This window comes from Amblyraja radiata, chromosome 3 (genome assembly GCF_010909765.2).
Source record: "Amblyraja radiata isolate CabotCenter1 chromosome 3, sAmbRad1.1.pri, whole genome shotgun sequence".
In the NCBI taxonomy this organism is placed as follows: domain Eukaryota; kingdom Metazoa; phylum Chordata; class Chondrichthyes; order Rajiformes; family Rajidae; genus Amblyraja; species Amblyraja radiata.
Genome location: NC_045958.1, coordinates 108,451,592 through 108,468,130, shown reverse-complemented (window position 1 = coordinate 108,468,130; position 16,539 = coordinate 108,451,592). Strand labels below are relative to the sequence as shown.

The following is a 16,539-nucleotide window of genomic DNA, read 5'->3' as shown; positions in this document are numbered from 1 at the left end:
CCATTTAGAACGCAGATGAGGAAAAACTTTTTCATCCAGAGAGATTTGAATCTGTGGAATTCTCTGCTTCAGAGGGCAGTGCAGGCCAATTCTCTGGATGTTTTCAAGAGAGAGTTAGATAGAGCTCTTAAAGATAGCGGAGTCAAGGGGTATGGGGAGAAGGCAGGAACGGGGTACTGATTGGGGATGATCAGCCATGATCACATTGAATGGCGGTGCTGGCTCCTAGGGCCGAATGGCCTACTCCTGCACCTATTGTCTATTGTCTATTGACCCAGAGCCAACACATCCTTCCTCAGACATGTTGATTTTCACTTAATATTCAGGCTTGGTCAAATCCAAATCCTAGAGATTAGTTTGTACCTTGAATAAATATTATGCTTCCGGGAATAATATCCAAGTACATTTATAATTTTCATTTTTTGTTTCATGCAGGTGTACAATACTTCCAAACACCAGCATCAGTAGTTTCTTCTGATACAATACTTCCAGGACTAGATTTAAAAATCTCTCTCTCATTTTCATTCAGACCTACGCCTCCACCTTTTCACTACTGAACCATGCATTTGGGTCATGAGCTACTGTCGCTACCCAAACCTGGCCCTCATTAGTGAAGAACACCTAATCTAAATACAAACTAGACTAAGTGGGACCCGTTGGGTCCCATCCCCTCAACACGGGGGGGGGGGGGGGGTGGGGCTGTGGCGTCACCCACACAAAAACCACCCCACACACACACAGGGGGGAGGAGGGGGGGTGACAGGGGGCGGGAGTGGGGGGAGGGGGGAAGGGGGGGTCAAGGGAGGGGCAGGGAGGTGGAAGGGGAGGGTGGAGGGGGGCAGAGAGGGGGAGGGGGAGAGTGGGAGAGAGAGGAGGGGGGGAGAGGGGAGTAGAGGGGAGAACGGAGGATGGAGAGAGAGGGGGAAGGGGGAGAGAGAGGAGGGGGGGAGAGGACGAGGGAGAGAGGCGGCAGGAGGAGTGGGGAGAGCGGGAGGAGAGGAGAAGGGATAGAGGAGGAGGGGGGGAGAGAGGAGGGGGGAGAGGAGGAGGGGGTGAGAGGAGGATGGGGGAGAGGAGGAGGGGGAGAGGAGGAGGGGAGATGAGGAGGGGAGAGGAGGAGGGGTGGAGAGGAGGAGGGGGGAGAGGAGGAGGGGAGAGGAGGAGGGGGGAGAGGAGGAGGTAGGAGAGGAGGAGGGGAAGGGAGGTGGAGGGGGGAGAGGAGGAGGTGGGGGAGAGGAGGAGGGAGGGAGAGGAGGAGGTGGGGGAGTGGAGGAGGGGGGAGAGGAGGAGGTGGGGGCGGAGGAGGGGGGGATAGGAGGAGTGGGAGATGAGGAGGGGGGGTGATGAGGAGGGGACCCGAGCGGGCTGCGGGGCCCACGACTCGAGGGAGGCTGCGGTTGGGCGCGATCTGAGGACGGTCCAAAGTAGCGGAGGGCCGGCCGATCGTGGCTTCTGCGAGGGGAAACCCTCCTGCGTGACAGACGATCGGGCGGGGGGGAAGGAGAAGAGGTCATCCTCCATGACGGCCAGAGATCGCCAGGTGGGATTGGGATCACCAGCGAGGAAAAGGCGTCACGATTCCCCGAGTCCCTGCTATGGCCACCTTCCCATCACGCTGCCCCGCACCTTCACCCGCGCAGCGATAACTACCGCCGCCGCCATGTTCAAGAACTTCAAGGAGCCCAGCGGAGTGCACAGCACGACCTGAGCAGCAGTTTAAAAACGCTAAGTGACGAATTTAAAGAAATAAAAGTTAAAAAGCCAAGAAGTACAGAAGACAGAACAGGGGTGACATCACTCGCAGCGCGAGCAGAGGCAGGCAATCGGATCCATTGTGATGTCATCAGTGAGACCATCTCGTTTATTTTCTAAGTTATTTAAGATTTGTGAACATTTTCATAAATAACGCAAGAAATAATGCATGAAATTTTCAAATAAGGCGATTTTTGACATAATTGTGTAAATCTCTATCGGAATATGTAAAAATGTCACCGTTAGCGCGTCGTGTTTTCGAGGAGATGTGAAACGCACACGAACAACACACACACGCAAATACACACATATCCAAGATCAGAGTTTTATAAGTACAGAGATAATGTTTGCTCAGAATATAAAGGTCCGAAGGCAAATTCTGAGTAAATAAGAGTTTCAAAGAAATCACAAGGAGAATCTGCAAAACACTGCAGAATATTTAACTTCTTGTGCACAATGTCATGCACAAGGAAACCGGTGATCCCGGAGAAAACCAATGCAGGTCATGGGGGAGAACGCACAAACTCCGCACAGACAGCACCCGTAGTCAGGATCGAACCTGGGTCTCTGGTGCTGTAATGGGCCTGCCCCACTTGGCAATTTTTTGGGCAAATGCCAGCGACTGTCATAGATATAGCGGGTCGCCAAAAAAACGGTGACAACCTACATCACCCTGGCGACAACCTACGACAGCGCCTACGTCAGGAGAAGTCAAGCCACGCTCATTGGCGTCAAACCCACTGTGGCCGAAAATTTTGCAACCTGTTGAAAATTTAGCGGCGACCAGAAAGACGCTACGACTTTTTGCACGACTGAGGAGACTACTCCTGGCAACCACCGGCGAACATGTGGTGACAAACTAGTCACCTGTAGTTGCCTAAAAAATCGCCTAAGTGGGACACGCCCATAAGGCTCTACCCATAACTCTACCACTGTGGAAACCATGCAACCCCATGCTGAATATTAAAGGCATTCGAGTAACTCAGCTGGTCAGGTCATAACGTCATAGGTTCATAAGTTCTAGGAACAGAATTAGGCCATTCAGCCCATCGTTTACTCCGCCATTCAATCATGGCTGATCTATCTCTCCCTCCTAACCCCATTCTCCAGCCTTCTCCCCATAACCCCTAACCCCCGTAAAGGAAGGCGATGAAGAGGAATGGTTGAGGTGGAGGAATGGAATGATGAGGGTGGTGAATCTGCGGAGGGCCACCTAGTCCGCGCTGACCAGCGATCCCCGTACACTAGCACTATCCTACACGCTAGGGACAATTTACAATTTTTGCAGACGCCAATTAACCTACAGGCCTGCACGTCTTTGGAGTGTGGGAGGAAACCGGAGCACCCGGAGAAAACCCACGCAGTCAAGGGGAGATCGTACAGACAGCGCCCGTAGTCAGGATCAAACCCGGGTCTCTGGTGCTGTGAGGCAGCAACTCCACCGCTGCGCCACCGGGCCGCCCCCAAGTTGTCACTTGATTCCATTGCCTTGAGATTTCAAAAATAAAGAAAAATAAATATATGCAAACTAAACTAATTGTTGATTATGAGGAGATGAATTGATATGATTAGAGTTAATGAGGTCGGTAATGTCAACACTGGAAATGTCGGAAATGTCCAGCAATCTGTTATTGACTAAGACAGATATTTTAGTGGCACAGAAATAAATTGGGGTGGAGATGGGGGCCATCATAACAATGCTATCATTAGACACACGTTAATAGACAATAGACAATAGACAATAGGTGTAGGAGGCCATTCGGTCCTTTGAGCCAGCATCGCCATTCAATGTGATCATGGCTGATCATTCACAATCAGTACCCCGTTCCTACCTTCTACCCATATCCCGTGACTCCGCTATCTTTAAGAGCCCTATTTATCTCTCGCTTGAAAGTATCCAGAGAATGACATCCAGAAGGAAATAACAAGAGATACCAAAAAAAAGGGAAAACAAATTGAGTGAGGAACACATTCAGTAAAATGTGTTTGTTTTGTGCACCCATTAGTTGAGTTGATGCAGATACTGCTATGGACACAGGCCCTTCTGCCCACCAGGTCCATGCCGGCCATCTATCATCCGTTCTCACTAGTTCTGCGTTATCCCATTTTCGCATCCACTCCCTGCACACTGGGGACAATTTATGGAGGGCCAATTAGCCTACTAAGCCACACGTCTTTGGGATGTGGGAGGAAACCGGAGCACCCGGAGCAAACGCACGCCGTCAAAGGGAGGAGAACGTGCAAACTCCGTACAGACAGTACCCGAGGTCAAGATCAAACCCAGGTCTCTGGCGCTGAGAAGCAGAAACTCTACCAGTTGTGCCACAGTACCTCTCCTCCAACTCATGAGCCCCAGGCTTGATGTCATTTTAATTTAAACCAGTGGTAAGATGTTATCATCTATAGAGCATTCTATATAGCTTTCAGTTTTCTGAACCTGAACCATATCACGTTCAGGTACAAGAGGCAGAGAAGAAAGCAAATGGCATGTTGGGCTTCATAACAAGAGCAGTTGAGTATAGGAGCAAACGGTCCTTCTGTAGTTGTACGGAGCCCTAGTGAGACCACGCCTGGAATATTGTGTGCAGTTTTGGTCTCCAAATTTGAGGAAGGACATTCTTGCAATTGAGGGAGTGCAGTGTAAGTTCACGAGGTTAACTCCCAGGATGGCTGGACTGTCATATGTTGATAGAATGGAGCGGCTGGGCTTGTATATTCTGGAATTTAGAAGGATTAGTGGGAATCTTATTGAAACATATAAGATTATTAAGTGTTTAATGTTTAATAAGGAACTGCAGATGCTGGAAAATCGAAGGTAGACAAAAATGCTGGAGAAACTCAGCGGGTGAGGCAGCATCTATGGAGCGAAGGAAATACTCCAAAGATTATTAAGGGATTGGACACGCTAGAGGCAGGAAACATGTTCCCGATGTTGGGGAAGTCCAGATCCAGGGGTCACAGTTTAAGAATAAGGGGTAAGCCATTTAGAACGGAGATGAGGAACGGGGTACTGATTGTGGATGATCAGCCGTGATCACATTGAATGGCGGTGCTGGCTCGAAGGGCTGAATGGCGTACTCCTGCACCTATTGTCTATCTGGAAGAAAGTATATGTTGCCAAACTCTACTCCTTAGTTTAGTTTAGTTTAGTTTAGAGATACAGTGCTGAAACAGGCCCTTTGGCCAAACCAAGTCCACACCGACCAATTGATCTACAAACCTGTACGCCTTTGGTGTGGGAGGAAACCGAAGCACCCGGGGCCAACCCACGTGCTCACGGGGAGAAACTGCAAACTCCGTACAGATATCGCCCGTAGTCAGGATTGAAACCGGATTGAACTATGCCACTGCACCACCCTATCAGGCAGTATCTCTGGAGAACATGGATAGGAGACATTTTAGGTCGTGACCCTTCATTAGGCAGATGTACATGCTTTGTGCTACCAATGGAATGGAAAGGAAGGGAGCATTGTTCGGTCAGGTGGACACCAAAGCCTGGAGTAACTCAGCTGAAGAAGGGTCTCGATCCAAAACGTCACCCATTCCTTCTCTCCAGAGTCGCTGCCTGTCCTGCTGAGTTACTCCAGCATTTTGTGTCCATCGAAAGAGATATTTGAGCATTTATTCCTAAAGTGGCGGTGGCGTAGCGGTAGAGTCGCTGTCTCACAGCGCCAGAGACCCAGGTTCGATCCTGACTGCGGGTGCTGTCAGTACGGAGTTTGTACTTTTTTCCCTGTGACCGTGTGGGTTTTCCCCAGGTGCTCCGGTTTCCTCCCACACTCCAAAGACGTACAGGCTTTTAGGCTAATTGGCATGGTATAATTGCAAATTGTCCCTAGTGTGTGTCACCGATCCATGTTCTCCAGAGATGCTGCCTGTCCCGCTGAGTAACTCCAGCATTTTGTGTCTGCCTTCGATTTAAACCAGCATCTGCAGTTCTTTCCCACACACAATGCCTCGTCAGGTTCTGGTAACATCGAAGTGGATATATTAATATGGAGGTCATTGCAAAATTGACCTCTTGCAGCTGGGCTTATGTGTCTCCTGATTGATAAGACTATCATCTTATTTTTTCTGTCACTGGATGGAAGCTCCTGAGGCCAGCATTAAATTCTGCACAAATGCTGAGTCAGCCGAATGTCAGCTGTGTCACCCGAAATATAGTCGAGCAAAATAGAACAAAGCGAGGACGTCAAAGCAATAAGGAGATATGAGAAACTGCCTAGAATTGGTAACTTCTGCACGCCCATGGGTTCTAGAATATTCCTCTTATCAGTGGCGCAAGGGACAGCATAGTGGCGTAGTGGTAGAGTTGCTGACTTACTGCACCATAGACCCGGGTTCGATCCCGACTACAGGTGCAGTCTGTACGGAGTTTGTACGTTCTCCCCGTGACCTGCGTGGGTTTTCTCCGAGATCTTCGGTTTCCTCCCTCACTCCAAAGATGTACAGGTCTGTAGGCTAATTGGCTTGGTATACATGTAAATTGTCTCTAGTGTGGAGGATAGTGTTAGTGTGCGGGGATCGTTGGTTGGAGTGGACTCGGAGGGCCGAAGGGCCTTTCCGCACTGTATCTCTAAACTAAACCAAAACTAAACCTTCACAGCTTACTGAATTGGGGCGAGTACTAAAGTCAGTCGCCTTAGTAGCTGCCGGACTAACGTTGGCTTAAGTGTTATTTGGCAAGTGATCTTTCCTTCAAGGTCATCTTTGCTTAGAACATGTAGATACTTTTTATATCAGGATAACAACGACATTTGTATACATATCCTAAGTGAGATCTCTAACTGTTCTTTGCATAACAAACCTCTACTGTTTTGAAGGAATGCTGATAAAAGCAGTATTATCCTGAATAATAATATTTAGATTAGTTTAGTTTAGAGATACAGTGCAGAAACAGGCCATTTGGCGCACTGAATTCGGGCCAACTAGCGATCACCATGTACACCAGGGGTCGGCAACCTACGGCCTCCGGGCCGAATGCGGCCCGTAACCCGGAATCATCCGGCCCCGCAGATTTCCGTCATCTCCGGAACCTCCCAGGCCCGAGGCCGCGGCGGCCAGGCGCGGTGACGCAAGGAGGCCTGCGCTGGCGGGCGCAATGGCGGAGCCGCCGAGCGGCAAGCAGCAGCTGAGCGGCAAGCAACACTCAGCGCCAAGCAGCGCCGAGCTCTGGCTGTACCGCATCCTGCACAAAGCTGCCGGCTTCACTGTCGGGATCGTCAATAGGCCGGGGACGAGTGAGTGTGAGTATTTGAGTCACTGCCTTCAGGACAGAGCCAAGGCAATGGTCCGTGGGTAAGCCGTGTTGGTGAGCGCCCGTTACTAGGGGCCGGTGCTCCAGGTGGCGTCCTCGAAGGAGTGTGGCGGCGCCTAATGGCAGCGGCACGATTGCTATTTTGGATGGGTTTTTTGAGCATGGCAACAGGCCATTTCATCCCACCATGAGTCCATGCCAACCATCAACCAACCGATCACCCGTTCACAATAGTTCTATGTAATCCCACTTTTGCATCTACTCCCTACACCCCATCTACTCCCCATGAGTCAGGGGATATGGGGAGAAGGCAGGAACGGGGTACTTTGTTTAAGAAGGAACTGCAGATGCTGGAAAATCGAATATAGACAAAAGTGCTGGAGAAACTCAGCGGGTGCAGCAGCATCTATGGAGCGACGGAAATAGGCAACATTTCGGGCCGAAACCCTTCTTCAGACAGATGTAGGGTGGGGGGAGGGATGGGGAGAAGAAAGGAAAAAGGAAGAGGAGGAGCCCAAGGCTGAGGGAGAGCTGAGAAGGGGAGGAGACAGCAAGGGCTACCGGAAATTGGTGAATTCAATGTTTATGCCACTAGGGTGCAGACTGCTCAAGCGGAATATGAGGTGCTGCTGCTCTAGTTTCCGGTGGTGCTCACTCTGGCCATGGAAGAGGCCCAGGACAGAGAGGTCGGATTCGGAATGGGAGGGGGGGTTGAAGTGCTGAGCCACCGGGAGATCAGGTTGGTTAATGCGGACCGAGCGGAGGTGTTCAGCGAAACGATCGACAAGCCTATGCTTGGTCTCACCGATGTAGATCAGCTGACATCTAGAGCAGCGGATGCAATAGATGAGGTTGAACCTCTGTCGCACCTTGAACGACTGCTTGGGTCCTTGAATGGAGTTGAGGGGGGAGGTAAAGTGACAGGTGTAGCACCTCTTGCGGTTTCAAGGGAAAGCGCCCAGGGAGGGGGTAGTATGGGAGGGAAGGGGAGAATTGACCAGGGAGTTACGGAGGGAGCAGTCTTTGCGGAAAGCAGACGGGGGGGGGGGAGGTGGGAAGATGTGGCGAGTGGTGGGGTCACGTTGAAGGTGGCGAAACTGACGGAGGATTGTTTGTTGTATGTGACGGCTGGTGGGGTGAAAGGTGAGGACAAGGGGGACACTGCCCTTGTTACGAGTGGGGGGATGGGGAGAGAGAGCAGTGTTACGGGGTATGGAAGAGACCCTGGTGCGAGCCTCATCTATAGTAGGGGAGGGGAACCCCCGTTCCCTGAAGAATGAGGACATTTCAGATGCCCTGGTGTGGAATGCCTCATCCTGGGAGCAGATGCGGCGTAGACGGAGTAATTGGGAGTAGGGGATGGAGTCCTTACAGGAAGCAGGGTGGGAAGAAGTGTAGTTCAGATAGCCATGGGAGTCAGTGGGTTTATAGTGGATGTCGGTCAGAAGTCTATCACCTGCGATGAAGATAGTGAGGTCAAGAAATGGTAGGGAGATGTCGGAAATGGTCCAGGTGTATTTGAGTGCCGGACGGAAGTTAGTGGTGAAGCGGATGAAGTCAGTTAGTTGTGTGTGGGTGCAGGAGGTAGCACCAAAGCAATTGTCGAGCGGGATACTGATTGAGGATGATCAGCCATAATCACATTGAATGGCGGTGGTGCTGGCTCGAAGGGCCGAATGACCTACACCTGCACTAATTGTCTATTGTACACAATTAGGAGCAATTTTACAAGAGGCCAATTAGCCTACAAACCAGCACGCCTTTGGAGCTTGGGAGGAAACCGAAGCACCCACGCAGGTCACGGGGAGAACGTGCAAACACCGCACAGCCAGCACCCGTAGTCAGGATGGAACCCGGGTCTCTGGCGCTGCGAGGTGGCAACTCTACCGCTGCGCCCCCGTGTCGCACCATGAGCAGATGTTACTGTGCGCACCTTGAACTGATCTTTTACCTTGAGTTTGCTGCCTTGAGGTCACAGAAGTGAAGGAGGACGGTGCGTACAACATCGTTGCAGACAACCTTCACGATGTCAATGTTGCTCAGTCGAACACGCAGCTGCTTTGCCAGCTCCCAATAGTCCTCCGACAGCATCTGGTGCAGGTGCCCTTCATCACGACTGACCTTTGCATACCAGGAAAGGATGTAGTCCCTGTAGCTGTAGTCGAACACTGGAGAACAAAACATACACGGAGCAAGATCACCATCAATGCTGTTGAGAGATATACCGCGGAAACAGGCCCTTCAGCCCACCGAATCTGCTCCGATCAGCAATTCCCACACACTAACGTTGTCCTACACACACGCCCCTGTCCCACTTAGGAAACCTCTGGAGGCTTTGCGCCCCACCCAAGGTTTCCGTGCGGTTCCCGGAGGTTGCAGGTGGTTGCCGGAGGTTGCAGGTAGTGGAAGCAGGTAGGGTGACTGACAAAAACCTCCGGGAACCGCACGGAAACCTTGGGTGGGGCGCAAAGTCTCCAGAGGTTTCCGTTCAGGCTTCCTAAGTGGGACAGGGGCATGAAGAGTCCAGAACCAGAGGTCACAGTTTAAGAATAAGGGGTTGGCCATTTAGAAAGGAGATGCGGAAAAGCTTTTTCACCCAGTGAGTTGCGAATCTGTGGAATTCTCTGCCACTGAAGGCAGTGGAGGCCGATTCTATGGATGCTTTCAAGAGGGAGTTGGATAGAGCTTTTAAAGATTGCAGAGTCAGGGGATATGGGGAGAAGGTAGGAACGGGGTACTGATTGTGGATGATCAGCCATGATCGCAGTGAATGGCAGTGCTGGCTCGAAGGACTGAATGGCCTACTCCTGCACCTATTGTCTATTGTCTATTGTCTATTAACTAAGGACAATTTTACATTTATACCAAGCCAATTAACCTACAAACCTGTTCGTCTATGGAATGTGGGAGGAAACCGAAAATCTCGGAACGTTATTCCCTTCTCATGTACAGTATCTGTACACTGTGAATGGCTCGATTGTGATCATGTATTGTCTTTCTGCTGGCTGGTTAGCACGCATCAAAAGCTTTTCACCGTATCTCGGTACACGTGACAATAAACTGAGGTAACCTTCATGTTTCCCTTGGATTGTTCTTAGCAGACAGGAGAAAACACAGTCTTCAAGCTATTGTCTAATGGAGAGTACAGCAACCTTAACATGAGCACCTCAAGGTTTCACTCCAGTTAAGTGGCAAAAAGCAAAGCATTCTGCTCATATTTTGAGTTCCCTTTAGAGTTTAGAGATACAGTGTGGAAACAGGCCCTTCGGCCCACCGAGTCCGTGCCGACCAACGATCACCCCACCCGCTTGCACTATCCTACACACACTAGGGGCAATTTACAATTTTACCAAGTCAAGTAGCCTTCAAACCTGTACATCTTTGGAGTGTGGGAGGAAACGGGTGAACTCGGAGAAAACCCACGCAGGTCACGGGGAAAACGTACAAACTCCGTACAGGCAGCACCCGTAGTCAGGATGTAACGAGACCTGGGTGTGCTTGTACATCAGCCACTGAAAGTAAGCATGCAGGTACAGCAAGCAGTGAGGAAAGCGAATGGCACTTTGGCCTTCATTGCGAGAGGATTTGAGTTTAGATAGCAAGGAGGTCCTGCATCACTAGTACAGGCCCCTGGTGAGACCGCACCTGGAGTATTGTGTGCATTTTTGGTTTCCTAATTTGAGGAAGGACATTCGTGCTATTGAGGGAGTGCAGCGTAGTTTTACAAGGTTAATTCCCGGGATCCCGGGACTGACATATGATGAAAGAATGGGTCGACTGGACTTGTATTCACTGTAATTTAGAAAGATGAGAGGAGATCATATAGAAACATAAAGTTCCTAAGGAATTGGACAGGCTAGTTGCAGGAAAAATGTTCCCGATGTTGGGGGAGTCCAGAACCAGGGTCACAGTTTAAGAAAAAGGGGTGGGCCATTTAGGCCCGAGACGAGGAAAAACATTTTCACCCAGAGAGTTGTGAATTTGTGGAATTCTCTGCCACAGAAGACAGTGGAGGCCAAATCACTGGATGTTTTCAAGAGAGAGTTAGATGTAGCTCTTAGGGCTAAATGAATCAAGAGACATGAGGAAAAAGCAGGAACAGGGTACTGATTGTGGATGATCAGCCATGATCATGTTGAATGGCGGTGCTGGCTCGAAGGGCCGAATGGCCTACTCCTGCACCTATTTTTCTATGTTCTATGTTCTATATTCTATGAACCCGGGTCTCTGTCGCTGTCAGGCAGCAATTTTCCTGCTGCACCACCCTTTCGCCCACTTGAAGCACAAAACTACAAAATGTGTTTTAGAAACAAATTATTTTATAAACGTAATTGGTAATATAATCCAACTGCGTGGGTCATGCTGAAGAAATCAAGTCTGAACCATCCTCACAACCGGAGAGTAGTCCTGAGCTGCCATCTATCTCATTGGAGAACCTCGGACTATCTTTAATCGGACTTTACTAGGCTATCTTGCACTAAGGGTTATTCACGTTATCCCCTTTATCATGTATCTGCACACTGTGAACGGCTCGATTGTAATCATGCATTGTCTTTCCGCTGACTGGTTAGCACACAACAAAAGCTCTTCACTGTACCTCGGTACACGTTACAATAAACTAAACTCAAACCGAATCAGAAACTTGGCCTGATATATCACCGATCCATGTTCTCCAAAGATGCTGCCTAACCTGCTGAGTTACTCCAGCACTTTATGTCTTTTTTTTTGGTAAACCTGCACCTGCAGTTCCTTTTGTCTCCATTTTTATTGTTATGCTGATCGAATATAAACGACATCTGTGTCAATGAGAATCTACGACGACTTAGAAAGTCTGAAGAAGGGTTTCATCCCGAAAAAATCACCTATTCCTTTTTTCCCAGAGATGTTGCCTGACCCATTGAGTTACTCCAGCTTTCCGTATCTATCTTAGAAAGTGAATGTAATGAACTGACTAATCGGGCGTGTGTGGCCATTTATAACTGTTCTGCTGCTGTCTTTATTTGCTGCAACTACATATCACACTACAGCTTGGCTTCTGCCATTGCTTTCAATGGCATGTGGACATCAGCCTGCAAATGTTATACATCAGGATTAACATTGAATCATTGAACTGTTACAGCAAGAGGAGACTATAAATATCCACGCTCACTCTAATTGGACTTTATTCTCTCCGTAATGTTATCAAGTCTCCCAGATTCTATAGCTATCTATTTTAGCCATAATAGTTTTGACAGGGACATGGATCACAGCCCATGACAAAGAACACCTCTGTTAAAGGTGTTGCCCAGTTTATTCGGTCATCAGTTGCACACAAACTAATTCAGGCCACTAAGCAGGAGGAATCAGTTGCATAACTCGTTTTTTTTATAGGCAGTGGCATCAAGGTCTCTTAAGAGAACTTTGCCACCAATATCTTACTTTAGTTTAGTTTAGAGATACAGCACGGAAACAGGCCCTTCGGCCCACCGAGTCCACACCAACACTAACACTTTCCTACACTCGGGACAATTTTTACATTTATACCAAGTCAATTAACCTACATACCTGCACGTCTCGGAGAAAACCCACGCAAGTCACGGGGAGAAGGTACAAACTCCGTACAGACAAGCACCAGTAGCAAGGATCGAACCCGGGTCTCTGGCGCTGTAAGCACTGTATGGCAGCAACCCTACCGCATCAACTCTACCAATAGACGTACAGGTTTGTAAGTCAATCGGCTTGGTATGAATGTAAAATTATCCTTAGTGTGTGTAGGATAGTGTTAATGTGCGGGGATCGCTGGTCGGCGTGGACTCGGTGGGCCTCAGGGCCTGTTTCCGCGCCGTTTATTTCAACAAAACTAAACTGATTTACATTTTTTGGTTGCGGCACTTGGATTTTCGCTCCAACTCAGACATGCATAAATAAAGCAGTCGCATAAAACAGCACACCCTTTCAGCAAAATCCTGGTCAATAGCCGGGATTAACATCTTCTGACACATCAACAATGGAAGCTGCTCATTTAAATTCGGGGCAACTACGCTTATAACCTCCCGCGGCTCCATCCGTTCATCAGCAGTTGCCAGGAGTTGCTCATCCGCAGGGAACACAAGAGTCCTTCTGCAAGGCAGAGGCATCAATTATTTTTTCCGTTTAGTTTAGTTTAGAGATACAGCGCGGAACCAGGCCCTTCGGCCCACCGAGTCCGCGCTGCACAGACAAGCGCCCGTAGTCAGGATCGAACCCGGCCTCTGGTACTGTAAGCGCTGTAAGAAAGCAACTGTATCCTTGCACCACCATGCAGTTGCTGGAGGATCCAAAATTACCCTTTGTTCCCACGGTCCTTACCGGTGCGACCCCCCCCGCCACCACGCTAAAAGCCCTGTCCCACTGTACAAGTTCATTCCAAGGGTTCTCCCGTGTTTGCCCTGATTCAAACTCAGAGATTTACGGCAATGGCCGCTCGTCGGTACTCGGGACTTTTTTTTTTTTTTTAATCAAAAATATTTATTCAAATATTAAAATAGTATTTACAATACAATAAAACAAAACAGCATCATAATACAACTCGGGACTCTCTTGGGCATTTTTCAACATGTTGAAAAATCTTCACGAGTCTTCCCGAGTTTACCGCGTTTCCCGATTACCTGCCGTTTTGCGTTACGAGCCCCTAATAAGAGACATCCCCGAGCTCCGAGGTACCCGCTACATTCATTCTACGTGCTTACCATGAGTTTGATTATTTTTTTTACTCGGGAGAGCACTTGAATGAACTCGTACAGTGGGACAGAGCTTTAACACCAGGGACAATTTACATTTACACCAAGCCAACTGACCTACAAACCTGTACGTCTTTGGAGTGTGGGAGGAAACCGAAGATCTCGGAGAAAATCCACGCGGGTCAGAGGGGAGAAAGTGCAAACTCCATACAGACAAGCACCCGTAGTCAGGATCGAACCAGGGTCTCAGGAGCCGTGAAGCAGCAACTCTACCACTGCACCACCGCGCCCACACTTGTGTGAGCAAATATCCCATCCCAATAGTTCAGCACTTTAAAATGATTTTTATGTCTACATGCATGACAGCATTCATGTACAAGATGCAATGGTGACCTTTTTCTTGAGTTATAATCTGGCCTCACGTGGAAACAAGCCCTTCGGCCCAACTTGCCCACACCAACCAACATGTCCCATCCACACTAGTCCCACCTGCCTGCGTTTGGCCCGAATCCCACCAAGTTCAAGTTCAAGTTACATTTATTGTCACATGCACCAATTGGTACAGTGAGATTTGAGTTACCGTACAGCCACACGAATAAAAAGAACACAACACACGATAGAATTTAACATGAACATCCACCACACAGCGGAATCAACGTTTCCCACTGTGAGGGAAGGCAATAAAGTTCAGTCATCTTCCTCTATGTTTACCCGTGGTCGGGGCCTTAGAACCCTCCGTAGTCGCCGCTACGGCGGCCCGATCTTCAAGCCCTCTCACTGGGGTGATAGGAGCACCGGCGTCGGAACGGAAGAACACTCTCAGCGGCTCGGTGTTTCCGAATCGGCTGCTTCCTACCGGAGACTGCGGCTCCCGTAGTCCACAGGTCCTGTTGGGCGGAGATTCAATGCTGGCGATCCCCGGCAAAAGATCCCAGGACTGCGCGATGTTAAAGTCAGTGCCGCCCGTGGCTGGGAGCTCCGCAAACCACAGCTCCACGGTGTTAAAGTCAGCATTCCCAACACTCCGGAGCTCCAACACAGGCGATCCCCGGTAAGGGATCGCCCGCTCCGCAATGGGATTCAGTGCTGCGCCGCTGCGGAAGCTCTGGCCCGTCTCCGGCAAGAAAGGCCGCGCCAATCCAGTTGGTAGGCCGCGGGGGGGGGGGGGTGAAGATGCGACTCGGGGAAAAGACACATCTCCATCCAGGTAAGTGACTGGGAAACAGCTTCCCCCTATTTCCCCCCCCCCCCCCCCCCACCATATAAAAAAGTCTAAGAAACCTTTAAAACATACTTTTTGACACACTAAAAATAACAAAAAAGGGTGACAGGACGAACAGCTGACGAGGCTGCCACTCCAAACCTGTCCTATCCATGTGCCTGTCTAATTGTTTCTCAAACGTTTCAATAGCACTTACCTCAACTACTGCCTCTGGCTGCTCGATCCATGCACCCACCACCCTCTGTATGAAAAAGTTACCCCTCAGACTCTATTACATGTTTTTCTCCTTCACCTTAAACCTATGTTGTCTGGTTCTCTATTCCCCTAATCTGGGTATAATCTGGCTAGCATCACAGTTCAATTTAGTTTATTGTCACGTGTACCGAGGTACAGTGAAAAGCTGTTGTTGCGTGCTATCCAGTCAGTCGAAAGACAATACACGATTACAATCGAGCCATTTACAGTGTACAGACACATGATAATGGAATGACGTTTAGTGCAAGGTAAAGCCAACAAGAATAGTCCGAGGGTCACCAAAGAGATAGATAGTCGTTTAGGACTGCCCTCTGGTCGTGGTAGGATGGTTCAGTTGGGAAGAAACTGTCCCTGAATCTGGAGGTGTGCGTTTTCCCACTTCTGTACCTTTTGCCTGTTGGGAGAGGGGAGAAGAGGGAGTGGCCAGGGTGAGACTGGTCCTTGATTATGCTGCTGGCCTTGCCGAGGCAGCGCCAGGTGTAAATGGAACTGCATCTGCAGTTCCTTCCTACACATCTTTGTGTAAGGGCCAACTCGAGCCATTTGAACATTTTCCCCTTGACGCCTACTGACGTGAGGTCTGGAAGGACTCGTCACTCTGCAGACAGCATGCCGGCTGGCCTCTCAGCCTTTGCCAGATCTAGTGCTCTCAGCTATTTGTTGATACCGTGTGACGCAAATCAAACTGGCTTCCGCGGAGGTGGGGTGTCAGGAGGAAGCAGTGATAAATCATGCACTCTGCACTTCAGGCTGGACACATTTGCAAATGTTAAAGCCGTGCTTTTTAACACCTATACCGCTGGCACAGCGGTAGATTTGCTGCCTTAAAGCGAGACCAGGGTTCGACACCACCGCTTGTCTGCATGGATTTGCACGCCCACCCCATGACCTGCGTGGGTTTTATCCGTGATCTGCGGTTTCCGCCCACACTCCAAAGACGTACGGGTTTGTAGGTTAATTGGCTTGGTAAATGTAAAAATTGTCTCTAGTGTGTGTAGGATAGTGTTAATATTCAGGGATCACTGGTCGGCGCGGACCCGGTGGGCGGAAGGGCCTGTTTCCCTGCTGTATCTCTAAACTAAACTAAACCAAAAGTAGGATAACCTGAAGCTTCATAAGGTCAATAGAGCTTAGACAATGGACAATAGACAATAAGTCAAGTCGTTAAGTCAAGTTTATTTGTCACACACGCATACGAGATATGCAGTGAAATGAAAAGTGGCAATGCTTGCGGATTGTGCAAAAAAATAGGTGCAGAGTAGGCCATTTGGCCCTTCGAACCAGCACCGCCATTCAATGTGATCATGGCTGATTATGACGCAAGATGGCGCCCAACACAGGCAACTATTTGCGTG

General features: G+C 49.4%; 1 protein-coding gene across 1 annotated transcript in view; it reads right to left on the bottom strand.

The window, feature by feature from the left end:
- snx25 (sorting nexin 25) overlaps positions 1-16,539 on the bottom strand; it is a 211,699-nt gene that overhangs the window by 115,285 nt on the left and 79,875 nt on the right. The window contains exon 4 of the mRNA XM_033018822.1: positions 8,961-9,177. Coding sequence (XP_032874713.1) covers positions 8,961-9,177 — 217 coding nt within the window. The remainder of the gene's footprint in view (positions 1-8,960; positions 9,178-16,539) is intronic.